The sequence below is a fragment of the Lutra lutra genome, chromosome 6 (genome assembly GCF_902655055.1).
Source record: "Lutra lutra chromosome 6, mLutLut1.2, whole genome shotgun sequence".
In the NCBI taxonomy this organism is placed as follows: Eukaryota; Metazoa; Chordata; class Mammalia; order Carnivora; family Mustelidae; genus Lutra; species Lutra lutra.
This window is the reverse complement of record NC_062283.1, coordinates 89,451,867-89,478,635: the sequence shown is the minus strand read 5'-3', so window position 1 is coordinate 89,478,635 and position 26,769 is coordinate 89,451,867. Positions and strand designations below refer to the sequence as shown.

Genomic DNA, 26,769 nt, shown 5'->3' with positions numbered 1-26,769 from the left:
CTTATTAGTATATAGGAAATTCTATGAGTAAAAGTTTTCTGAATTACCAAATATTCTAGTTACTAGCAAATTACAGTGTCTTTCACAACTCAAAAGGCATTTCAGAATTGTATTGTGTTGTAGATTTTGTAATTAATTATATATGTAGCTGGTAGAGGCTTTTCATCTCATCTTGGAAAGTCTAGTCCTTTTATGATTTGGCTTGACTAAAGATGCATGAATTAATAAGTTAACTTACTACATGGAGAGTTGGAACAGTGGATATCATCTATATGATCTAATATTGAGGATTAAACTGGCATACAAAAAATGAGTATATAAAAGAACAATGTGTTCTTTTCAAAAATATGCATGTGAACTCACAGGCTCAGGAAATGTTAGAAGAAATATAGAAAGACCACAGAGTCTGTCCTTGCCATTAGCAGAGGTCAGTGAGAAGACTCATTTAGAGTCACACTGCTGGGATGTGCCTGGGTTACATCAACTAACTTTGTTAACTACCTCTTAGCCAACATTCTTCTCACTCAGATCCATGCTTGAGGGATTAAGTCTTCTTTGAAAGCTATTGTTTTCCCATTTCTCATGAGAAAGTTATATCCTTCAGTCATGGTATTGGTAGTGTGGGCTTGCCCAAAGTCACTGAGTAGATTTCTCAGGATTGGCAGGTGAATACCAATGGGGGTAACCATTGCCCCTATAATCTGTAATTGTAAGTGATGCTGTAGACAAAAGTTATCTCAGAAATAGACTAGTGGTGAATAAGGACACCAATGTTGAAGGCACTTACTTAATGGCGGCTTGCAGCTTCTCACACAGAACAGTGAGCACAGAGACAAGGTCATCACAGAGGGACTCAACTGTTGACCCTTCAAACAGAAGAGATTTGACAAGCATTAGACATTGGCAGAGGGCACTAGAAGCTTCCTCAACAGTCCTTCTCATCCTCTGCTTTTAATGTTTTCAGGACTGAAAAGAAGGTCTTCAGATGCTGAGCCTTTCTTAGGCCACTAAAATGATCATAGAAAATATAATTATTCATTTCTGAAGTAAAACACTTCAAAAATTAGGTTCAAAAAGAAAATGATACATTGTTTACTATTATAAATTAAACTAATTCACACGTAACAAAAGGAGAGTTCATTAATTTAAGAAACAATACAACTGACAACAATTTCCACAATATTTAGGTCGGTAGACTACAAATGTATCCCTTATTCTGACCTTTGAAATTTCTGGATCTCTTGAGCAGATTTGAGTTGTATCAAAGAGATAAAATGTGGCAGCATGGAAGAAAGATGGGCTTCTCAAATTAAGGAACCAGGGAAAGATGGCAAAATAACTTACTCCCCATTTGCACTACTTTACCTATTTTCCCAGCATCCTCTGGGCACGCAGTTGCTAACAGAGCAATGACCAAGGCCAGAAGAAATAATTTTTCCTCCAGACATGTTCATGTTCAGAAGCTAGCAACAAAACACCCACAGAAGCACTGAATGTATTGGAGAGAGGGTGAAATTTAGAATCTGGTCAGGTACTGGTCCACAACTTGCTGACCATGAGAGTTTGGGTAAGCTTCAGTTCTCCCTTTGGGGGAATGGATACAAATAATCCCAGTCTCACAGAATTGTTGGGCCCAGTGAAATAACAAGTGAAAGCGTTTGTTTTTCTAATAACAAACACCTTTAAAGATCTATACAATTGGGGCTGAGTATTTGACGAATGCAGAGATAAAAAAAAAATGAACATGAGGTCAAGAATGATGGAGAAAAAAATGGCAAGAGTGTAAGACAGAAAACGACAGTGAAGTCAGAGGAGGATGGGAAAGAGAAATAGCTAATCCTGAGAATTTATGCTCTTCCACCAAGAAACAAACCTGAGAAATGATAAGACAACAATAAGACACCACTAAAAATAAATAAAACCCATAAGTAGTCCTTAAACAAAGTTTTAGATAAAAGTCAGTGGGTCCATCCACTTTTTACTAATATATACATTTTTAAAGATAAACCTGTGGCCAAGAGGACTTGGACCTCCTCTTTGGTTTATAAAACCAAAGTGAAGGTTTTATAGAACCACAATGACCCAAGAGAGGGAAAGACAGGTGGAGCGCGTCACTGGGAGCTTCCACAGGTGGCGAGATGCTGAAGCATGTTCTGGTCGGCAGCCCAAGAAGGGAGTGAGGGGGAATGAAAAACACAAGCTCCAGCAATCTTTCAGAGATGACTTAATGCCTTTCTCATTTCTTTCCTTCATTCTGCGTCTCCTAATTGTGGCTGCTTGGCTGCATTTCTTTCCACCTTTTATTCCCCTTTTCATCCTCTCTGTAACCAACTTTCCTCTCACCTCCATCTTTTCTTATTATTAACATGCAAAGATATCAAAGAAAAGCAGATTTTCTCATATTTTTTAAATTACTGAATGAAATATGAGATAAAACATGTTTCCATTTTCTAAATTCAATGGTTTGAATTTTTCATATCTTTTCAGAAAATACTACCAAACTAAGAAACAAAACAAAAGACCCCAAAAAACAAAAGACAAACTGCTTGTCAGTTATAGGTAGACCTCTGTTTTTCCTTTTCCTCTGGGTCAGAATGAAATTCCTTACCTGGATTTCATCTGCCATCTATATTGAGCTGTTTGTCCTACTGTCAGGTTCTCTGTGAGATTCATTTTTTTTCATATTAAAAAAATGGCATTTCACCAACTTATTATGGTACAGTAGCTCTACGCCAATCAGGTTTCCACAACCCTCTATCCAATTCTCATTTTAACAATTAATAAACCTTACTTCACGGAAAACAAAACAAAGCAAAAACAAAACAATGACAACAACAACAACAAAAACAAAGCCACAAAAAAACCCTAGCCTCCAACAGGGAGGTATATGAAAAGTTACTCTCCTTCACAGAGTTGGAACAGAAATAGGTGTAGGGCCAGAGTACAGGGCCAGAAGGAAGGTTAGGGAACAGCTGATGAAGTACTAGCTGGTAAAGCAAAGCTAAGCAGAACCTCCGGAGAGCTCCCTGAGAGCCCCACTCACCTCTATATCCCCAGTGCCAAGCACGTAGTAGGCATTCTTAGACTCGCTTTTTAAACTGAACTAGCAAAAATCAAATGCAATACCTTGATTCCTGAATTCCTGTGGGACATCCGGGTTTTCAATTATCTAGCAAGGGAAACACACACAGGACAATTAGGAGATTCAGGCACAAAAATTCCTGACTCCTACACCATGGAAAATCCTAGGGAACAAATGTCATTCTGAGTGCTCTGGGCTCAACGAACTATCCTAAGTGGCCCTTCCAGGTCTTGATAGCATTTCATTACTCATGGTATTTGGGAGAAGCCTCTGATGTCTGGAACTGAGTTCATCAGTTCCTAAAATAATTCATTCCAGACTCCACAATCTTCATAAGGTTTAAGCCCTTTGCTCACTATATGTATGATTCCAGGGCACTGAGCTAGGGCCTGGAGCTGTCCCTAAGGAAACAGGTGAGTTACCTTTGCACAGACGGCTTGTTCCAAGGTCACAGCCTATACTTGAGTTGGCACCTACTGAATACAGACTCTTAGTAATGAGAAGGATTAAAATAGAGGTCTGTAGAAAGGTTCTTCAGTCTTCCTACCTCTGAGCACTGGGAGAGAAAAGGGTATTTTCCAGCTGATCAACTGCCAGACGTAGAAATTCTCCCAGGGCACTGTTTTGTCTTTTAAACTTGTTACAAGAACATATTTTTACTTTTCTTTGTTCATCAATTTGCAAGCTCAGCGGCTTTCATAGCATTCATGGTGAAAGGCTATGTCAATATCAACAGCTCAGCAGTGGCTAAATAGAGAGTGTAGAATAACATTTTCTGGAGAAAATACATCTGAATCATCTTTAAAGGACAGGAGAAGCACTACCACCTACATCCTAGTATTTACACGTGGCATTTTTGCTTTTTGAAATTAGTAACTTATAATTTAACAATGGTTTTCATCACCTAAATAATTCGACAATAAAGCTTGATAGTAACTCCAAGATCCTGATGGTACAAAATCAAATTGTGTGATCTGTTCTGGGAGTAGGGATAGCTATTAAATTGAAATTACAGGTGACCCATGCACAATGTGGGGGTTGGGGGTACCAATTACCCCTAAAAAAATCTGTATGTCCCTTCTGACTCCCCTAAAACATGACTACTAAGAGCATAGTGTTCACTAGAAACCTTACCAATAACATAAACAAGTCAAGAAACACATATTTTGTATGCCGTATGTAAAATATTCTGTTTTTTTAATAAAGCAAGATAGAAAAAAGAAAGTATTAAGAAAATCATAAGAAAAAATACAGTACCATATTTACGAAGAAAATCTGTTAGTGGGCTCGTGTGGTCCAAACCCGTGTTGTTCAAGGATCAACTGTTCATTTCCTGCTAAGGGTTTTGGCATTCTAGAATCATTTTCTTTCTGTTGTATTTAAGCCTTCCTAATTCTGAGGTGGCCCATGAAGCGTTCCTGTGAGGGGTCATGGTACACACTACATATCTTCCCCAGGTAAGGCTAGGTGGGCTGTGGGCAAACACGCAGTCTCTTTTGAATGAACCTCTCCACTCCTGTAGACCACGTCCCTTTACTAGCTTTTTAAAAAATCACTGTTCTTAGCTGACAAAACTTAGGTCTCCCGCTAGTAGACATTGCATATGCTTCAAATATTAGCATCCTGAGAATTATTTTTCTGGGACATGGAAACATCTCCGGGGACTGCATGAGTAATGGAAAGGAAATGACAGGAAACACTAATTTTCCACCTAATTTGGGATCTTGCCTCAGGTTGGGTAAGTCCAGATGGTCCGTGATGAGCAGGACCAGAGGGCTTGTTAGACACATAATGCCACAAGCAAAGGAAGATAAACCTCTGAGTTTTTGAGTTTTTTTTTTTAAAGATTTTATTTTTAAGCAATCTCTACACCCAATGTGGGGCTCAAACTCATAACCCCATGATCAAGAGTCGCACACTCTGGGTTTTACCCTGACCTCTATAATGTGCCTGTTATCCTTCCTACAGAAGAGCAAGGTGAGCTAAAAGGCTGAGTCATTTCACTTAAAGCCTCATATTCTCCTCCTTAACATTTCAAAAATAAGATTAAGTTAAGGGGTACAATGGAAATCACTTTGAAACTACAAAGTTTCATTTAAATGTTTCATCTCAAAACATGGAGACACCATTAGTATTACATTATTTCATCACATTGCATTTAGCAAGGATGAACTACGAATGTATGATTAATACAAGATTTTCAATGTCTTAGGTTTACTTCTTTTAAAATGTGTTTTTAATGTTTTTTGGGTTTCTTTTCTTAGCTTGTTTGCTATTTATAATCTGAATTTCTTTTTAACTACTATTTCCACGCTATAATACTCAGAATCCTAATTTAAGTGAAGTAGTTTTTAACAAAAGGTAACCTAAGGTAATACTCTCAAGATAAAACAATTTTTTAATAGAAACTTGGGCTGTGGACATAGCAAATATAAAAATATAAAAAAACAAACAAACAAACAAAAACCAACAACCATTAAAAGAAAAAAGTGTTTGCATTTTCAGATTAGTGTTGCTTTTTCAAACCCTATCTGCTGCGGAGGCAGGAGCCCAGCGATTTAGTTCTGGCTCTTTTACTGATAAGCTCATTCATTTTAGATTTCAATTTTACCTTTCTGGGCTTCATCTTCCTCATTTGTAAAATGAGGGCTAAAAGAATTTGACTAGAAAAACCCTAAGGTTCCACTCAACTGTAAAAATTAGAAAATAATTGAGTTAAAAATTGGAAATAATTTAAGTTAAACATGAGAACTTCACTTCTATAAAGTTAACTTCTGAGATATTTCAGACCACCCCTGAGATTTCCTATTCTAGAGAATAATAAAGTGTTCATTTCAGAATACTTCTTGTAGATTTTTAAAGAATTTTAATCTGAATTATTCAGAAGCAGATAAAAAAAAATACCACATACCTATTTTAAAGAATCATCATCTCCTTCATTAACATTCCCCAAAGATAAAATATACGAGAAGCCAACGACATTTACATTTTTCTTGGGAACACTCATTTTAGACAGTCTGTTCAAGTTTAGATCAATAAGTGCCAATGGACTTTGGTGACAGAGAGAAGGCAAATCAAGCTTTACCTTGATGGTCCCAGAAGGTGAAGAAAGATCTGGAACAATCTTTTAGTTAACAAAGAGCAACAGACACCAAGCCTCAAAGCATGTAATTAATTGCTATTAATTTTGCCTAATTTTGAACTTACTTCTGGTATTTGTTAGGATAGTAACATAGTATTTTTATATAAAATTTTCAATAATGACTAAAAAATGATAGGAACCATAAGGAAAAACGACTCTCAAAACTTTAAACAGGCAAAAATATAAAGAGCTGAACTTATAGAAATGAATGTTCTTCTAAACCCAGCAAGCCTCCCCCACGGCTTCAGGAGGAGGCCGCCCTAGCAGCAGGTGGGAGAGGAGGGAGCATCGAGGGTGTGGGACACGCAGCATGCAGTTACACAGAGACGCTGGCAAGCCCGCTCACCGTGTTCTCCTGCCTTTGTCGTAACTGTAAAGTCAAGTCACTCAGCATTTGACTGAGAGTTGCCCGCACAGCCGTGTTTATACTACGTTGGTGACAGCTACATATGTATGTCTCAATGCACACCTGGTAAAGAGATAAGATAGCAACATACACGCTCTGTAGATACCAGTTCATTACCAACATGCTTTGGAATTAACCAGAGAGGACAGTAAATCCCTCTTGAACAGAAAGTCAGCCTGATTTAGGACTAATTATTGATGAGTACTATAAATCTTTAAAATCCCTGAAAATTTGTTTTTAAGCCTATAGGCAAGTAACATTTTCCTAAAGATTATCACTCTCAGAATTTACTGTTCTGAGCATCATAGGAGAATGCAAAGGAGTGATTTTTAGATATGCCAGATAATTCTATCGAGAGCAAACTCAGGTGTCTGGAAATTAATCTGGAAAAACTCCTCCCATGGTCAAACAGGAACAGAATCTACTCACTCCTATGTTATGAAGCATGGGGAAAGGGTTGTGAATCCCTTTCTCATGCACTGTAAATAGTGATCTTGGATTTATGCTCTAGCTGTGTTCTGGAAACCTGATACAAATGGACAATCGACTGGGTAACTGAGCAGCGTGGCTTAGGGTGAAAGTGTCTCTCGATGACTACGTTGCATCTGAATTGGAAAAACTATGGATGGACTTTAGAAACCTGGCAAGAAGTCACAGGTTTGGGTTTCCTGAGTGAATCTTGTCATTCTCATGTCCTCTTAGAGACTTCCGCCAGCTCTGCTCATGGAGTTGTTATGGAAATTCTGGTTCCTCCGTGGTAGAAACATGGGGGCTCCTAAGCCAAGGTGACTGCACCCACCGAGGGGGCTCTCATCTCTTGTTTCAAGGCTGACATTTGAGAGCTGCAGAGTAGCTGCTGAACGACTGCAAGGACTCCTTCCAGGGAGAGAGAAATGCCTGCCGGGGCCCTGTTTCTCTTCCCTATCTATTAAGCAGATGTCATGCCAATTGTGGCCTATGTGGGTCTTATGAGTCTGAATGTCTACTGGGACCTGAGTAGACTCCCTGATGGCTGCAAGCATGGAGAAATCTCAGTTTGGGGATTTGATGATGATGATGCTTAATGTCATGACTTTGCAGATTTTATTGCCTCTAATTCTTCTGGAAGCTATAGGGATGGTCATAACAACAAAAGCGTGCTTTAAATTTACCTGCTGCTTTCTGTCTATCAGGTGGGTCATCCTTTCCTGTTTACTAAGTATATTTAGACCCACAAAAAGAAAGAGATTTAATGTACCTTAATTATTTTTTGAGGGATAACTCTGAGATTATCTATAATCAAAATAAAGTGTTCTCACCTCAGTGACAAACTTAATTTGATGGATAAGAAGGGAGATTGAAGAGATATTAAGTGTTAACCTTCATGGCTGCTATTCCTTACACTGGAACATTCTTTCGGGCCTCACAGTCATAACTTTTCAGTAAAATTAATAATGTAAAAGTAAATATTCTCCAACAGTTAAATTTATCTATTGAATCCTTAGTAGTCCGATTGAGGATTTACAACTCATAAATTTAATTGGAAGTTGGCTTAGATTAATTTGTTTTTAGCTAAAAAAGAAAAGCAAATTCCAAAATAATTTATTTTTCAAATTGCCATTGAAGGGCACATCCGTTTTTTTTTTTTTTTTTCAGCATAACAGTATTCATTGTTTTTGTACCACACCCAGTGCTCCATGCAATCCGTGCCCTCTCTAATACCCACCACCTGGCATGTCAGTTTTAAATTCATTTTCTCAAATGATCATGGATTAGAATGTATGCAAAGGCACAAACTATACATAGGTAGAAAAAAGCTGTCTTCATCCTGGAATGCGTACACTTGGCATGTCATGAAATGATGTGTAAATGTGGGAAATACATCTAAATGAGTGTGGGGCATCACTTTGAGGCAACAAATGCCCTGGAGTGTCCTTCAGCAGAGCAGGACTACTCGTGACTCAAAATTTAACAGTTTTCTTTAAATCCCATGTTCTCCCCAGAAATCTTCATAGCTATTGATCTTTAAGATCTCTGAGCTCTGACATTAATTCAAGGGGGATTTTGAAGCTGCAGAAGCATTAAAGATGAGAAAGTAGCTATTTTGAGAGCTAAACTCATACTCAGTCTAAGCATGCTTCTTTTAAATTCGGACAGCCATAGCAGCTCTACAACCTCCCTTCAAAAATTTTATTAGTTGCTTTAGAGGCATAAAGGAAAGCACGGATGAGGAATCAGAGTTTATGTAACGCACATGGTACTGTATCCGGGCAAGAACTTCCTAAATGCCAAATGCATTTCTTTGAGTTTTAACATCACCACTTCTAGCTGCTAATCTCAGGGGTACAACACGGGGACGGACTCCTTGCATGCTTACTCGGCTTTAAAAAAAAAAAAAGGTATTAATCTGGGGCACCTGGGTGGCTCAGTCTGTTAAGCATCTGGCTGTTGATCTCCGCTCAGGTCTTGATCTCGGGGTTGTGAGTTCAAACCCCACGCTGAGCTCTGTTCTGGGTGTGTAGCCTACTTAAATAAATTTTAAAAAGGGTTAATCTAAGAAGCTCACTCTGCTTATGATGGATGTGTAAGTACTTACTATGATAAAAGGGTATCCTTTTAAATATAAAAATGACCATGTAACTGATAATATTACTATCTTTAATTCCACACAAAGAAATGCTCTATCAACTATCTTGACATTTTCTAAAAAAAAAAAAAGGTTCTCATACTTTTTACAATCATAATAAATGGGTAAGCCAGGAAGGGTCCTAGAAGGAAGGTTTTTATGACAAACCTGACCACTATACTCCAAGCCAATGCTTTTTCCCTTTGTAAATGTTTTTCTGCCTCTTCCTTAGGGTAGAGCTAAAATGAGCGCACTGAATCGGATAAGTCAAGAGAATAGCGAGTCCAAAGGCAGGCTGAGTTTCTGGGAAAAGGCTCATCAATTTCCTCTTATAGTATTTCCAGTGGCACTTCTACCTCCCCGTGCCCTTTGCTTTCGTAGTGCAGAGTTGACCCTTAAGGACCCTAATCTTGTATCTCTACCAGAGGCTTAAAGGGCCAAGTTAAATACCTTGTGAAAAGCCACAGGCCCCTGATGGCCAGGGAATGCACGAAGACACAGGGCAGTGAGGAGTTTCGTAACGGACTTTTTAGCCATTTCATGCATTTGCGGATGTCCAGCTTTATGGCATGCGAAACACAACTGAGGGCAAAACCACAGAGTTAATAAAGCAAAACAAATGCCGAAAGCAGAAGGAAAAAGAGCAAGAAAACACAAGTCTGCAAGCCATACATAAGCAACCAGAGTAAGCAGTATCCTCAAGTAAGAAGATGGATAAATAACAGTACGCGGTTAAACCCTGGGCAGAATCATTATTACTTAATACAAAGCAGCATAATAGAATGTAATTGATACTCAGCGTTGGCCAAAGTGATGACAAATTTTAAAGTAGCCGCCACAAGAGAAATCTGTTTAGCTTCGCAAAATACATATGACCTTCACTTTGTTGAACTGTGCATTTGCCTTCTCTTTCCTATCTGAATGGGGTTCCTAGCACAGCTTTGTTAAATCTGTGTATGATACTGAGTAACAAGTTCCATAGACAGATGGGATAGTGTGTTTTCAATGGGAAAATTTTTATGGAGATAAAAAATAATGTATGGTGATAAAAAATAGAAAGATCAAAGGCTGAGCTACAAGAAAGCAGAAGAAATGTCTTTTTATATAGGGAAGTTACGAAAGCTTGTTGATCACATTGGAACCATGGACGATTTTGACCATTACTACAAGTCTCAACTCTACACTGAATCATGATGACAACCTGATGGCCAAGGTGCTTCCAGGTGAACAGCTGTAACAGGCAGGAATGTGACAAAAGGCACCTCAGGAAATGGTTCCTACTGATACGCACACATACACATGTGTGCAGGTGCGCGTGCACGTGCACACACACACACACACACACACACACACATACACACCCCAACACACACAATAACTGAAGTTATTATTCCTAAGGAATATGTGTATAAGTAAGCCAGACCCCCAAGCTGGGTCGGGAAATGTGTTCATTTTCCTTTTGGAAATTTTTCAAGCGCCCAAGCATACATGGACACCTCTGACTGTGACTTCCCTTTTTCTCCTCCATATTCCTCTTGGCTTAAGCTGGCATATTAAAATGGCTTAAGGCACCTCAACCCTTTAATTCCTGCACCGGGGTCCTCAGAAGGTCTACTGAACTCTAGCCTTGCCCTATGAACTAGCCCAAATGAAGTAGAGAGGATCTCTGAACCGCTCTGTGTGTCTTCTAACTCCATGCAAGTTCTTCAAGAACTGTGTAAGTCAGACGTTACAGGGAAGTGGGGAAAATCTTTGCAAAAGGACTCGTTTGCTCAAAGCCCATCCAGCAGCAAATAAGCAGAGAATAGACACTTCCAAGGAGTCAAATCAGAGTCAGTAAAGACACAGGCCCGGAAGGAAGAAAAGAAAGGGTTTCCGGAAGGGAAAATGGAGATGCTCCTCCTTAGAACAGGATTTCCTTACTTCAGTGGCCTCAGCCAATTTGATACAACAGTCTGGGCTCCCTTGACCAGTTTTCTTGGGAGGAGGTGGGGTTACTCCTCCCAGTTTTAGGTAGAACATAACAAACAAGATGCTTCCAAGAAAAACTGACCGGGTCTCCTGTGTACTTTTCCTCTGGATTTTATCTGTGGACTAATCTGCTCCTTAACTGTAGAATATTTAATTTGCTGTATGTCTCAGGAATAATGCTACTACATCAAACTAAAAGAACCAAAACGTATCACTGAACATTCAGGAGTTAGAAGTCAGCCCAATTAAAAAAAAATACTTTAGTGACAACTAGAATCATTAAATCGGTATCTCTGGTAGCAGGTCTTCAGCCTTAATGGTTTTGAACTCCCGCGGGGTAACAAGGGACACTAAACGAAACTATAAACATATAAACATCAGGTCATGTGATGCTAGCATAAAGCTCAGAGAAGATAAACTGAGTATCGATGCATAAAGATACCCAAGAAGGTGGCACATGCCTGCCAGTCACTTGGATCTATGGTCACAAAAAAAGTAAAATTCTTCAGTACTATGGTTCCCATGTGAGAACACCACACAGCTGCTTTCTAACTAAGCACTGTGGTGAAGATCCAAGGTGGATGAGATGCCTACGAATGTCAGTTGGTTGCCAATATTATTATGGCAAGATTCTACCAACATTTTCTAAGACTAATAGTAGCGAGGAAGCAACATAATACAGTGGTTAACAGACCATATTTGAAATATAAAAAGTCTGAATTTGAATGTCTAGCTGTAGAAACTTGGATAGCAAATTATTCTCACTTTTCGTGGGATTCTTTATCTCCCTTGGTTGGGGTAAAGATGAGAGGAGAATGTACAGAAAACACAACTTATTGACACACACTAGCGACTCAGTAGCTAGTAGCTACCGTTATTAGCTGGTTATTGTTATTAACCAGTGTTTGGCAGTTGAGGGATGGATGGACAGATGGAGTGAAAGAGGGAGGACCCTGAAACTAAGAACCTTAAACAAAGAATGGTCTTTGAGACACTTTGCTTGGGCTTGATAGGATAAAATACTGGAAGTTTCCCACGAGTCAGTAAGATTGAACCAGCAAATACACATTTATAAACAAGGCTTTCTCACTTTGAAAAATCCCTCAGAGAAACCTTGAGCAGGCTTGAGAATACACCCTGAAACTTTCCAAAGGAACAACATTAACCATTTTCAAATTCGTTCCACAGAGCTTCTGGCTATGGCTTCTCTTCTTTCTTTACTCAAAGACTTTGGCAATTTTTACTCCCACGGCTTCTTCCAATATTAAGTTACTACCTCTGGAAAACTCAACAGCAGATCTGCTCATTTGGGCATCATGCTAAGAGAAATCTTGGTCTAGCTTTCAACCAATGGCAAGAAGGATTATGTATCCATAGGGAGTTTTTAATTTCTAATTATTCATGAAATTGTACAGAAAACCCATATTGCATATTTCATAATTACCCATTTCTAAATTTGATATGTCTTATTCTTCCTGTATCATGAAAAACTGTGATCTGAAAAACTTTCATTATTACAGTTTAATTAAGCAAGTTAATGTGAGACATACAAATGAAAGTTTATTTACATTTTGAGTGCTTAATGATCCTTTTACTGTTTCAACAGTGCCTTGGGGGAAATGGCCTCATTCTTCATAGTTAAGTACACATGCCTATTTCCTGATCAACAGGTTTCAGGGTAAACACTGTTCTTGAGTAAAAGTCACCCTTGCAGCAGGGTAAGAAAGAAGAGGATGTCTGGATTTTTTCTCAAAATTTCCACAGGAGTTTTATTTTTTTTTTATTATTATTTTTTAAAGATTTTATTTATTTATTTGACAGAGAGAAATCACAAGTAGGCAGAGAGGCAGGCAGAGAGAGAGGAGGAAGCAGGCTCCCTGCTGAGCAGAAAGCCCGATGTGGGGCTCGAACCCAGGACCTGGGATCATGACCTGAGCCGAAGGCAGCGGCTTAACCCACTGAGCCACCCAGGCGCCCCTCCACAGGAGTTTTAAATGGTTTAAATGTTTTTTTTTTTTAATAAATTGTTTCCCAAATTAATAGCAAAAGTGAAAATACAACATTCTTTTTTCATTAAGTTAAAGGCTTATTTTTATGAAAAGTTCAGATACAACTAAGAAAGCTTCCAGGAGCTAACTGGTGGTTTTAGGCTGAGATGTCCTGCTTTTGAAACCACGATGCAGATTTTCAAAGGCTAAATGAGCAGGTGAGAAGCACCTGAGAACCTACAAAATCACTGCACTGAAGTCTACAGAGTGCTATTCTTTTTTTGAGGCTGTATAATTTTCTTACATAGTTAATTCTTTCTGTTGATGCAAAATCATTTCTTAAGTGACTACTGCGGTGGGAATTGAAAGGTTCTGAGCTGTTTTGCAAATCTGAGGAACGATACAGGCCAGTAAGGAAAGTGTTTCTTCCTCTCTTGCAGAACTAATGCAAACCACGATTTCAGATGGTCCTACTATTTTTCTGTCTTAAATTATCTATATATGAGTCATCTAATAATTTAGTATTTATAACTATGGATCCATATGCTTATAAATTGTTGCTGTGCTTTTCATATAAATAGATCTGCTCAGCCTGTGCCAGATTACAGAATTACAGAGTGAGGTGGGGGCATTCACCTCCCCACTTTTTAAAGGCTGACAGTGGGCCTTATGGTGAAAATCCATGCCTTCAGAATCACCTGGGAAGTGTTAGTAAAAATAAGATGTGTCCCACTGAGGAACAGCGGGACACCCTGTAGCAGATTTGACCTTTAAAGCATAAGAAATACACTTGATATATATCAAGCACTGACAAATGGGAAGGGGAAAGTGTGGAGGTGATCTGGCAGGAGATAAAGGGTGGGAGGGATAGGAGAATCAAAACCTTGTACTTATCAAGGGATCACAGTCAAGGGGATGCTCCTGCTGGTAGGATTCCATACCTGGTTGGTGAAGACAGTGCTCACCTGGGTTTTAGATCATTTAAAAGGAGGTTATACTGATATTCAGACATGGCACTTTTTCCCAAACTTGAGTAGGCCCATGAATCACAAGAGGGCTCCAACTAGAAAGCAGATTCTTACTCATGAGTCTGGGGTGGGGCCTGAGGTTCTGTGTTTCTAACAAGCTCCCAGCAGCTGCTGATGCCTCCGGTTGGTGGACCACACTCGGAGGTTTTATGGCGAAGGCTGGTGGGAGAGAAGAGTCACCATCAGGGCAGCTGTTCTCAACCTGACGTCCCCAGCACAATCACCGGGGACCTCTTGCAAAATGTGTAAGCACAGGTCCCCCCAGGAGTGAACAACTCAGATTTTCTGGGGCAACCCTACACATCTTATTTTTACTAACACTTCCCAGGTGATTCTAACATGCAGCCATTTGATGAGAACCATCAATGCGGGAGGAAGGCTCCAAAGGTTTGTGGCTGTAAGTGTCCCACACAGAACAGGGGGTTTCAGGAGTGCAAAGAGCAAAAGCCAAAACTTAGTCAAGGAACTACTGTAAACAGCCAACCTTATAGAGGAACATAAGCAAACTTTTAGAAGCCTATCCCTTGTTCTGATCTTTGATCGTTGTTAGTCAATGCTGCGTGCTATTCACTTCATCAAAAGACATATTTTCAAGATAAAAGGCAAGGCTAGTTTAACTCCAACACTGTGTCTGCACAGTATTCATCCCTGAGCACGGTTTGGGATGAAGGGGGGTGGGTAGCCTCTAGGAGGGTTCCACCATTTACAGAGGAGGTCATCAGGGCCCCCCGGGGTGAGGGGGCTTCTACAGCCAAGCTGGGTGCTGTGTGCTGCACGGTGTGAAGAGCAGAAGCCCAGTCAGACCTGCTGGTCTCGCCTCCCAGTTCCACCACTGCTGAGCTGTCTGACTTTTGGAATGTTGGTGCCCCTCTCTCTGTCTGTCAAAGATGGATAAGAGGATTTCCTGCTTCACAGAATTGCTGTGTGGATTTGTATGATTTCCTGTAGGCAGAGTTTTTAAACCGTGACTGGCCCAGAGTAAGTGCTAAATGAACATGAGGGACAGCTATAGAACATTATCTTTGAATTGATGTACTTGTCTCTCGCCATAACCAGGGACATGATATGTTCTCGTGCCTCCTCAGAATTACCAGCTCTGAGAGAGAGTGGCCACTGAGGACTCAGAACTAGAGCTGATGCTTTGTAGAAATAGGTGGGGCGGTGGGCAGGCCTGATAAATGGCCACTATTCTTCTCTGAGGGAGGTACACACTCCAGGGTGTGTCTGTTGTTGGCTCTGAGATCAGGGCAGCTGGAGACGGAAGCCCTGGGTCTAGCATCTGTGGGGCTCATTATGCTTGGGGTCACTCTTCCTCTCTCAGCAGACTGGGTTGGAAATGTCCTTCCCATGGACTGGACTGACAGAGGAGCGGGATTCTTACTCTCCTGAACACGAGATCTATGCCAGGTCTGTACTAGCACAGAGGAGCAATTCTGCATGCTGCCATTCGTTAAGGCACTTCGAAATGATGACTCTTGAGGTGCCTCGGTGGCTCAGTCATTAAGCATCTGCCATCGGTTCAGGTCATGATCCCAGGGTCATGGGATTGAGCCCCGCATCAGGCTCCTTGCTCAGTGGGGAGTCTACTTCTCTCTCTCCCACTGTCAAAGTCAAATAAGTAAATAAAATCTTTAAAAAGAAATGGTGACTCTCACGGCCATGACAATGCAGTCTCCACAGCCCTGTTCTGTCCAGGGACCAGAGCAAGGTGGCAGATGGAGGGAGGCTTGGGAGACCTGGCCGACTAAACCGTGTCCCGCTGTGAACAGGGAGGTGGAAGGGCCTGCCTGTGGGCCTGCAGGAGAGGCAGAGCTTAAAACATCATGTGGGGGCCTGCACCCTAATGGGATACCCCCACCACCCAATACATGATATGGACTGTTCATTTTCAAGATCTTCACTGAGTCCTTCCAAATTCCAGAGAATATGGTCTCAAGCCTTTATCATAAACTCTGAAGTCCACACGAGCATGAACAACACATTTTTCTGTGATGGTGTGACCCTGGCTTCACGACCTTCATACAGTTGTCCTGCTAGGGACTCTTCCCCAACTAAAGGATCGCAGAGGGCCAGAGCAGGACACGGAGAGCTAGTGAGCTAGTTAACGCTCCCACAGGAAGCCGCCTGATCGATGCCCCATCCTTTCAGGGTCCTGGCCAGATCAGCACTGCCCAGCGGACCGTGGACGTCATCATCCAGTGCAGCTCCTGACAGCAGCGGCGTGAACTTACTGCGAGGCTGGGTCTGCCCCAACAGCTTTGCACGTGGATTCTCTCCCCCTTGTCCAAATGGCACAAGCACACAGCTAACACTACCTTCACAGAAAACAAACGCAGGGCTGGGGAGGTAGCCAAGGCAACACAGCAGGTGGGCAGGAGGTGGGAGCGCTGGGGTTTACATCCAAACAGTGCTCCTCCAGAGCCCAGAGCTCCACTTCTCCCTTCCTGCCACCGCCACTGCTAAGCTGGAAGGCCTCTGTCTCTATATTGCTTTGGGGTGGAGAGTTTATATTTCTTTTCCAAAAAACCAAAAAAAGCTTTGTTTTTCCTTTGTAGGTTTTGGTAGAGACCACTGTGTTTTGATGCTTTATTCTATCTAGAAAGGCCTGTGGAGTCTCTACTCTGCGTTCTAACTACCTGCCGTAAACAGCCTGAGCTTGGGCACGTCATGGCAGTGTGTCCACTGCTCAGGAATGACGTCTTGATCAGATTCACATTCAAACACTGGTTCCTGGGAGGATGGTAAAGGCAGCCTTCTCCTCCTCTGGAAGGAGAAGGGAAACCCTAGTAGCTCTCTCTCCCCTCTTGAAGGTCCTGAAACAACCTGTGCCCCATTCCCCACCCACCAAGCTCCATCAGCTGGGATGTGGGGGGTGAGGACTGGCTAGGCAGGAACAGCTGCTTTCCCTTCTCACCCTTCACATGGCAAAGGGCTAACAGGCCACTTAGATGCCAATTTGTTTTCTTGCTCTAATTAGAAACTACATTTGTCATTTAAAAAGCGAACTGACACGGTGTACTGAAAATAGTCCAAATCACCCAGAGCGGAGGCTGGTAATTGCCAGGGGCTGAGGGGAGGGGAGGGTAGAGAGTTACTCTTCAATGGGTCTAAAGTTTTAGTTACACAAGATGAGTAAGTTCTAGACATCTGCTGAGCGACATGGTGCCTGTAGTTAACATTACCGCATTGTACACTTAGAAATGTGTTAAGATAGATTTTGTGTTAAGTGTTCTTACCACACTCACAATAAAAAAAGAGAACCTGCAAATAATAGGAATACTCACAGGTGTCCCTTAAAAATCGCCTGAAAAAAATTACTGATAGATATTGTTTCTTTACCTATACGGAGTAAAACATAAATAGGTTAAATAAAGGTGTTCTTTCTACCTATATAAATACACATTTGGGAATTTACATTGTAGTTAGAAGTCAGCTAATCATTTCTTGTTTTTTTGATAGACACATAAAAATGTTCAATGTACTCAAAAATAATTTTCTCTTACTCTTCACTCTTTAAGGCACACGATACCATAAAAGGCACAAGTAGAGGACAACAGAAATACTACTCGTGATAAGGTTGACTATGTGAGTTGATGGATATTTTAATTAGTTTCACTGTGGTAGTTATTTCACAATATGTATGTATATCAAAACACTAAGTTGTAGACTTAAAATATATAGAATTTTTGTTTGTCTATTATATCTCAACAATGAGAAAAAGAGAAAAAGAAAACATGTCCAAAATGCTACATTTCTACCTGGTATACTCAAGAAATGATGATCATTACTATAAAAAAACATATATACCCATGAGTGCTGACAGTTGAGCTTTTTCTTCCTAATTTCAGAATTCAGATTATCATTGCCTCTTTGAGGTCTGCACATGTATTCCTGTCAAAACACATGAATCCTGAAGATACTCTTTTCAAGAAATGGAAGGAAAATTATTCTAAGTGTATTAAAGTATAGCTTTGGAATGCTGACGTTTCCAAAAGCCAGAGGCATCTGCCAGGCACTGGAGAAGCCAAGAATTCTGTTGGACATACTTTTGGGAGTGCTGGAAGGCGCACAGTTCCCTAGCCTGCAACACAGATGGGAAAGAGAAGGCTTTCCAATGATAGTTATAAAATGTGTTTATTGGGCTTTAGGAGACAGGCCTGGAATTTCATCAGTAAAACCTCCCTCTCACTCTCGTACCTGGTTTCTTGAAAACCATTTTTTTAAATCAAATGCTTTTCAATTATTCTTAAGAAAAATAGACTCAGAAAGCAAAAGGAGGCGCAGCGCCTAGGTACAGGAGCTTTGGGAGAACCAGTACTGTTATTTCCATTTTAAAACCTCAAATGAAGCAAACCAAAGCATGCAGAAGAGCATTATGACCAAGGGTGAAAGAGCCCCATAGCCTGCTTCCTACAGATCAATTCCTTAGTGGAAACTCCCCAAGGTAATGATCAGAGAAGGGCTCACCCTACTGCTGGGCCTCATTTCCCCTCCTCCCGGGACTTCTCCCAACCTGGGGGAGGCAGCTGTGAGCAGGCAGCCAGGGAGCACAGCACATGCTCACTGGGAGGAGGGGGCACTACTCACCTCGGCAATCTTCAGCACCGCGCTTCCGTTCAGGTCGAATGTCGGAGTGTAGGTGATGCAGAGTAAAACCTTTAGCAACCGGGAGGTGAGGGAGGAAGGGAGAGAGAAGGGGTTAGAAATTCAGAAATAAAGAGAAATGTGGGGCATGTGGGTGGCTCAGTTGTTAAGTGTCTGCCTTCAGCTCAGGTCATGATCCCAGGGTTCTAGGATGAACCCTGCATCTGGCTCCTGGCTTCCTGCTCGGCAGGAAGCCTGCTTCTCCCTCTCCTACTCCCTCTGCTTGTGTTCTGTCTCTCGCATTGTCTATGTCACATAAATAAAATCTTTTAAAAAATTAAAAAATAAACAGAAATATGATTTCACATATTATTTGTGCAGCCCTGTTTTCATGCCTCCTTTTCTTTTTGCTTTATTTTAATTTACTCAGTTATTTATTTAAAGATTTTATTTATTTGACAGAGAGTGAGCACAAGCAGAAGTGGCAGGCAGAAGGAGAGGAAGAAGCAGGCTCCTTACTGAGCAGGGAGCCCGATGCAGGATTTGATCCCAGGACTCTGGGATCATGAACTGAGTCAAAGGCAGATGCTTAACCTACTGAGCCACCCAGGCAACCCTGCTCTTTGCTTTATCTAATGTTTCTTCCCATGCTACTCACTGCTCTCTAATGAGTAGCTGCACATTGCCCAGTAAAACAGAGACTAATACTGTAAGTAAAGGGAGCTACCCTCTCCCCGCAGGGAATGGGCACTGCAAGAATGGCCAGAAAAAGCATTCCTCAGTAACTTTAGGAAGTCCGTCTGATAATAACAGGCTCAGTGCTATGCACGGTGTGTGAATTACCTAGGTTGATACTTTCAGTAAATGTGATGATTATTGTCCTTATTTCCCTGACAGGGAAATTGATGCTTAGAAAGATTAAGCCACCTAAGACCATAGAAGTAACAAGCTCTACAGCTGAGATTTGAACCCAAGGAATCGGACTCCATGCTGTGAACCACCGTGCAATCTGTCCCGTCCTCTTCCTAGACCCAGGCATCATCATACTTCTGTTCCTGTCCCCTTCCCAAATCCCCAAGGGATTAGAAATTCTTTAGCAGGCACTTTCCTCTTCCTTCCTATAACATCCCCCAAGATGCTGCCCAGCGTTTACTTGTTCATCTCAGGTGACCCTTATTCTATAAGATAGACAATGAGTTAGAGACATTTGCAAGATCTTTAATGACCACTAAAAATCTCACTTTGTATCTGTAGAGCTATCACAGAACAGATGGACAAAAGCCTGTGGCATTTTAAAAATTTTTCTAATTTTGTGGATAAGAGGCGAGACTCTCCCTGTTCCATCCTTTGACTTGAGGCACTGTGAATTTTCTCCCTGCTAGTCTGAGATATAACTGCCGGTGTCTGCTCCTTGATCTCAAACCCAACACCTGGGTCCTGCCAGCAGCTTGGCTGGTCAGTGGGGGTTGCCTGAGGAGGCTTCTTAGCTGGTTCTGCCCAATTCATGAAAGAATGCTGAAGCCTCACAAATCTACCTAATTCAGGATATACACCTAATCAGCACAGCAAAAAGTGCAATTGCCAGATGGGACAAGGAATCTCTCTTAATCCCTCAGTCTTAGTTACTGGCCAGGCCACTCTAGGAACAGCTGCTCCTCCAGGGAAAACAAATAATGTACGTGATTAAACAAGGAAAAGGGGATTTTTGCCAACTTTATAGTCATGAGCTTAGATAAGTTCATTGCAGGTCTGTCCCTCAGTCTTTTGATCCTTAAGGTGCCAGACACCCAAGAGTCAAGTCCAGATAAAAATCGTCCCATGTCAAGCAGGCTGACAGAGATTGTGGGAACAGCTGTCCTAAGTCCTCCTGGGAAAAGGCTTTCTTCTGTTTAATGAATATCTTTGGGGGTTGGGGCTTTGTAGACAAGAAGTGATGAAAACTGAGGAGAGACAGCAGTGTCACCAGGACCTAACTGGCTTGGAGGGAGGCCATGTCATCTAATGCCTCTGTATTTGGTGGTACCTTTGCCTGAAACCCTCCTGTCCTTGGCTCTTCTTGCATTTGTTCCTCATGTGACTCATTTAGTTGGCTTCTTCTAGGTCTCAGCATAAATGTAATCCCCTCAGAGAGGTGTCCTCCTCTGACAACAAAACCCTCTAACTGGTTTGTCACATCCCTTTGCTTCATGACTTAAGAGCATGTGCCAGTCCCATAAACAACTGGTTTACTTATTGATAATCTTCCCATTAGACTAAAACATCCACTGGGCACCTGAAAGACCCTCAAGGCTTTCTTATATGGTGCTGTCTTACTTTGAGTTTTTTGCTATGTCACACAGCTTCCTTTTCTTGAACTGCTACCCCCGCTGTGATTCCTGGCAGGTGAGTGGGAGGTTATGAGGGACTGATGGAGATGGTGGTCCACAGAGTTGGGAGACGGCTTTTCCATCTGGGCTCCTGGCTTTTTAAGTATTTACAATAAAGACTGGCAACTGGTAATACTTTACAAGGTGAAAATAATGGCAAATATTTGTCTAAATTGGGTACTGTTACTTCGAAGACTGGTGATCAGCTTCTGCCCTCCATTATTCTGTACATCCATACAAGGTGCACAAGAGTGGATTTGGAAAGAAGTTTTCAAAAACCAAAGCAGTTTTCTGTGACAAGAGATGCTTTCGGGCAGAAGGGGTTGGGGGAAGTGGGAGCAATACCACTGGGGACGTCTTCATGAAGGACACTGAGTCGGTGGTATTTGGTAATCAAGGTTCTCTGGAAAACAGAGAAGGGTCAACTTCCTTTCCCACAGGGAAGCCAGTCAATATAGAATGAGGCCCCCTAGCAACAGTCTGAAGGAAGCTGAGGATCCCTGGACCAAGCTAATGCTGATAGAGTTTAAAAGATCTTTGAAAAAAGGCTTTCCACACTTCATGTCTGGCCACCAATATCCAAAGACTCATGGAATTATTTGCAAAAACTAAGAACAACCAAAGAGAATGAAAGCTGCTTAAGCTCAGGTAGTTTCTGGTGTCAGAAGCATAGAAGGTTTTAAATACAGGGAGGACAGTTCTCCTGGGCCTCTATGACTCACATGGTCTATATAAAGAGCACAGTGTCTGACAAGGATGACTCAGTAGACAGAAATGACTTATCAAAAACAATCAGTGGAGAAATGGCTGATGTGCCCAATACCTAGTAAGCATTCATTCACTGGATTAAAACAAAGACTGGGTAGGACATTTGGGGGACAGCTAATGAATTCAAAGAATCTGATTTCTGTTGCACCATGAGTAGGCAGAAAGTTCAGATTCACATTCTGCACACACTGGCCTCAAGGAAAACAGGAGTGACTAAACCCTGAGGGCGAATCCATTAAAAATACATCCCTCACAGGGTCAGTAAAGCTTATTGACTAAGTCGTTGTCGTTGCTGAACAGCAGGAACTTGGGTGATTGGCAGTGTCTCATAATTCAGCTTGCTGGCATGGCCTCCACAGAGGAGCTATGAGGATAGGGAAAACATGCACAAGGTTTTCCAGGAAATGGGAAAAATCATTGCAAAGACTGAGAGAAATCCCAATCATTAAAAAAAAAACAATAATCAAATAGCTATGGTGTACAAGAAGCAACCCTTCAATTTAAAAGATGTATAGAAACTTTGGGGCACCTGGGTAGCTCAGTCAGTTAAGCATATGCCTTCAGCTCCGGTCGCAGTCTCAGGGTCCTGAGATTGAGACCCATATCAGGCTCCCTGCTCAGCCAGGAGTCTGCTTCCCCCTCTGCTCTCTCTCTCTCTCTCTCTCTCAAATGAATAAATAAAATCTCTCTAAAAAAAAAAGAGGTTTATGATCATAAATTTAAACATGTCTCCAAAGGTAAAGGAAACAAAAGCAAAAATGAACTTTTGGGACTTCATCAAAATAAAAACCTTCTGCACAACAAAGGAAACAGTCAACAAAACAAAAAGGCAGGAATGGGAGAAGATATTCGCAAATGACACTATAGACCAAGGGCTGATATCCAAGATCTATAAAGAACTTCTCAAACTCAACACCGAAAAACCAGATAATCATGTCAAAAAATGGGCAGAAAACATGAACAGACACTTCTCCAATGAAGACATACAAATGACACATGAAAAAATGTTCATCACTAGCTATCAGTGAAATTCAAATAAAAACAACACTGAGATACCCCCTTACACCAGTTAGAATTGCAAAGATCAATAAGGCAGGAAACAACAAATGTTGGAGAGGATGTGGAGAAAGGGGAACCTTCTTATATTGTTGGTGGGAATGTAAGTTGGTGTAAACACTTTGGAAAAACAGTGTGCAGATTCCTCAAAAAATAAAAAAATAGAGTTATCTTATGACCCAGCAATTGCACTACAAGGTATCTACTCCAAAGATACAAATGTAGTGAAAAGAAGGGCCATCTGTACCCCAATGTCCACAATAGCCAAAATGTGGAAAGAGCTGAGATGCCCTTCAACAGACAAACGGATAAAGAAGATATGGCCCATATATTCTATACATTTCTTTGGAGCAGCTTAGACATATTAGTTAAACCTGTGCACCCTCTCTATGCCTCATTAGATTTATAAGCTTCTTAGAGGAGTAAAGTGTGACTTTTTGATGCCCACCATGTTTCTGGCAACTTGCCAGGCCCCAGGAGGTGTGGTGTCCTGGCCCAGGCTTGCCCCTTCTGATGCATGGTCCACATGAATGATGACCCTCAGAGTTTCAGTGAGACTGTGCACCTTCGTACCTGGTCATTATTGTAAAATGTGTAGACAACGTATTAAGACAGCCCAGTCATACAGAAGAAAATTATCCTGGGAATCTGAATAGCAGAATCAGGTTGGTATTGTGTACCATCCCAAAATGGCAGATTTTGTCACCATAAAAGTAAAAGTAAGTAGTAAAAGTGTTCATAAGGTAAGAATCCTAGAGTTTCTGATGACTTGGTTAGGATGATCAGAATTCTGTAAGCCTCCTTTAGGAATGTCCAGCCACCTAGCAGGACCTCACTCTGGACAGGGAAAAAAATCATCTCTCCTAACCAGAGGCCATCTCCCATGAGACTCATGGAACATTTTTTCCTTTCTGAGACCTTCTGCTATGCTCCGCTGAGAACCTACCTTTTGCGGTCAACATAGTAAATGGTAACTTGCCTAAGATTTAGGATTCAAAGATCTCATTTCTGCCAAGGTTCCAAATGAGTCCTCTCCAGGACCATTCCTGCAAATACTGGAGTGGAGAAGTGGTTCTTGACTTTAATGGGTAGCAATTGCGTGTCTACTTTACATCTAACCATGTGCTGCATTACTCAGACTTCCATTCATGGATCCAACAAGTATTTATGGGTGTGTTATTAGGGGTCTGATCTAATGCTGGTGTTGGGCATATAGTACTGAACCAAAAAGACACCCTGATCCCTGATCTTGCAGAGCTAACATCTGCTGTTGAAGACCATCATAAAATAAGGGGTTGCAATAAATTGTGATGGGTACTATGACTGGGAAAATCACTGTACTCTGGACAAGCTCTCAAGGTCTAATTCAGAGCATACTAGCCATAATGCTACTTTCATCTTTTTGTGGACCTTTAAATTTAATACACTACAACACACACTATTAATAAATTAATCCTAGGAAAGAAGACATGGGTTCCATCAAGAAATGTGCTGATTTGGAGGAGTCAAGGCCCACTGAGGACACAGGGGTATACTAAGGAATTCTTCTTTTCCTCTTTCTTAAACTATTAAAATTATCTTACTTTACATATGAGTGCATCTTGAGGTGACTGTAGTTTCATTTTTCCAAATACCAGATGTTATTTATAAAGCAAACCAAACAAAATCCACCAGAGCTAAAAAAAAGTAGCTAAAACCTTGAGTACAGCCCACAGAAGGCCTTGTCTTTCCTGGTGCATGGAGAGGAGGAGACTCTCTTCAAATTCTTAATGCCAAGTGCATTTCAAACCCCAGCTCGGGTTCTGGCTGAAAATCTAACTTTGTTCCTTAATGCACAGTTCCTTCTGGCCTTTGCTATGTCTTAGCATGAAACTTCATAAAATTAAAAATGATTGCATAATTCCTTCTCTTTAGAAACCTTCCAGTTCTTTTTTTACTCTGTCAAATATGGCAAAAACAAGGATGGGAACTTCGGTGTTGAGCATGGGAATTCTGAGCCACCAAATGCCTTTCCATTCAGTGCAGGACATGTCCCACTTCTGCCCCTGCAGCCTTATGGGGTGTGTATCGCTGACAGTATACCTTGGCCATGAAGAGGAAACAGACTTGAAATACAAGCAACAAAGCAGACTCCTTTTTCCAGAGATGGCAGAACGTGTGCCATCAGAGTGGGGTTGCGGGTAGTCACAAAGTACATACTGAATGTCCAGGTATATTTTCTTATCTAAATGTAAAATATGGCTGCCCCAAATAAGCATTTTTCCCCTTATTTTTTTTTAAAGATTTTATTTATTTATTTGACAGACAGAGATCACAAGTAGGCAGAGAGGCAGGCAGAGAGAGAGAGAGGAGGAAGCAGGCTCCTGGCTAAGCAGAGAGCCTGATGTGGGGCTCGATCCCAGGACACTGGGATCATGACCTGAGCCGAAGGCAGAGGCTTTAACCCACTGAGCCACCCAGGTGCCCCTCCCCTTATTTTTTGATCAAAGTTGTTCAACCTCAATACTATGGACATTTTGGGTCAAATACTTCTTTTTCTGGGGGACTGTCCTGTGCATTGTAGGGTGTTAGCAGTACCCCTGGTCTCTCCCCTCCAATGACAGTGGCAATCCCAACTGTGACAACTGAAATATCTCCAGACATTGCCAAATATTCTCTGGGGGACAAAATACTCCCCAGTGGAGAACAACTGTTTTAGATCACTTATACCCTACACACCCTGTGAATATAATGGAGAACCCCTACAATATTATTACTCTTCTTCCAGAAGCCTCCAAGCTAGAATCCAGAACTTTCAGATGGCATCTGGGAAGGACCCACTGATCCTTCATTAGGTTTCAGAGACCCCAGACTGAAAGTAACAAGAAGTAGTTGATCTATGACCCAAGTCTTTATTTTGGTTCAAAGAAAATAAATGAAATTATTGTATTGCATGAACCCTCTACCCCTTAGGACTTGAACTGACTTCTCTTAGGCTGAGGTGACAGATAATTTGAGAAATCACTTTCTGGTTCAACTTGCCCACATTCTGGCAAATTGCTATTCTGAGATTTTTTTAGTCCATAGAAAATATTTTGCTAGTGTTCCTGAGTACCCAGTTTAGAAAATATTTCTAATTATTCATTGGCATATGGTTGTGTCTTTTCTGGCCTTGATTGGGTGCCTCTAGTAGTTAAGTCTGATTTTCATTCATATTTATTAATATGCCCTTAGCACCTAATTCTAGGAAATACTATAACAGTGATATCTGTAAAAAATTTCTTTGTACATATTAAATCATAATGAACTTGGCTGATTCACTTGAACAAATAAACGATTCTTATTCTTTCCTCCAAATTCTCTCCCTTGGCAAGTTCCCATAATTTCTCCCTCTAACTGGAGACTCAAAAATCTATCATTGGAGCCAACATTTTCTCCAAGTTTCCATCCCTAATTTCAACTTGTCAACATCACCAATGAGTATATGCAATTCCATGAAAATCATTCAATCTCCAACATGGTAAACAGATAATACTTCCCCCACCTCTCAAATTCCTAATTATGTAACCATTAAAATTACACTTGAAGAAGAAAAAATTACACTTGAAAGAATAAATTTAGCCATCCAGGAAATGTTTATAATCTAAAGTGAAAAGAAATAAAAGTCTATATACACAATTAATATAACTGTGAACATATACATATGATTAGAAACAAATATTCAGAAGCCAGTCATCCTTATGGGATTTACAGTGAACTTTCCTCCACTTTGGAAAGCCTCTAGTGCTAAACTC

General features: G+C 41.0%; 1 protein-coding gene across 3 annotated transcripts in view; it reads right to left on the bottom strand.

Annotated features, from left to right (window-relative positions):
- ARFGEF3 (ARFGEF family member 3) overlaps nucleotides 1-26,769 on the bottom strand; it is a 180,873-nt gene that overhangs the window by 95,974 nt on the left and 58,130 nt on the right. The window contains exons 5-9 of one of the 3 annotated variants that reach the window (XM_047733626.1): nucleotides 18,810-18,878; nucleotides 9,686-9,817; nucleotides 6,571-6,693; nucleotides 3,127-3,169; nucleotides 788-866 (exon numbers count right to left, since the gene is read on the bottom strand). In XM_047733626.1, the coding sequence (XP_047589582.1) occupies nucleotides 788-866; nucleotides 3,127-3,169; nucleotides 6,571-6,693; nucleotides 9,686-9,817; nucleotides 18,810-18,878 (446 nt within the window). The remainder of the gene's footprint in view (nucleotides 1-787; nucleotides 867-3,126; nucleotides 3,170-6,570; nucleotides 6,694-9,685; nucleotides 9,818-18,809; nucleotides 18,879-26,769) is intronic. The other 2 variants (XM_047733627.1, XM_047733628.1) reach the window with 2 other exon arrangements.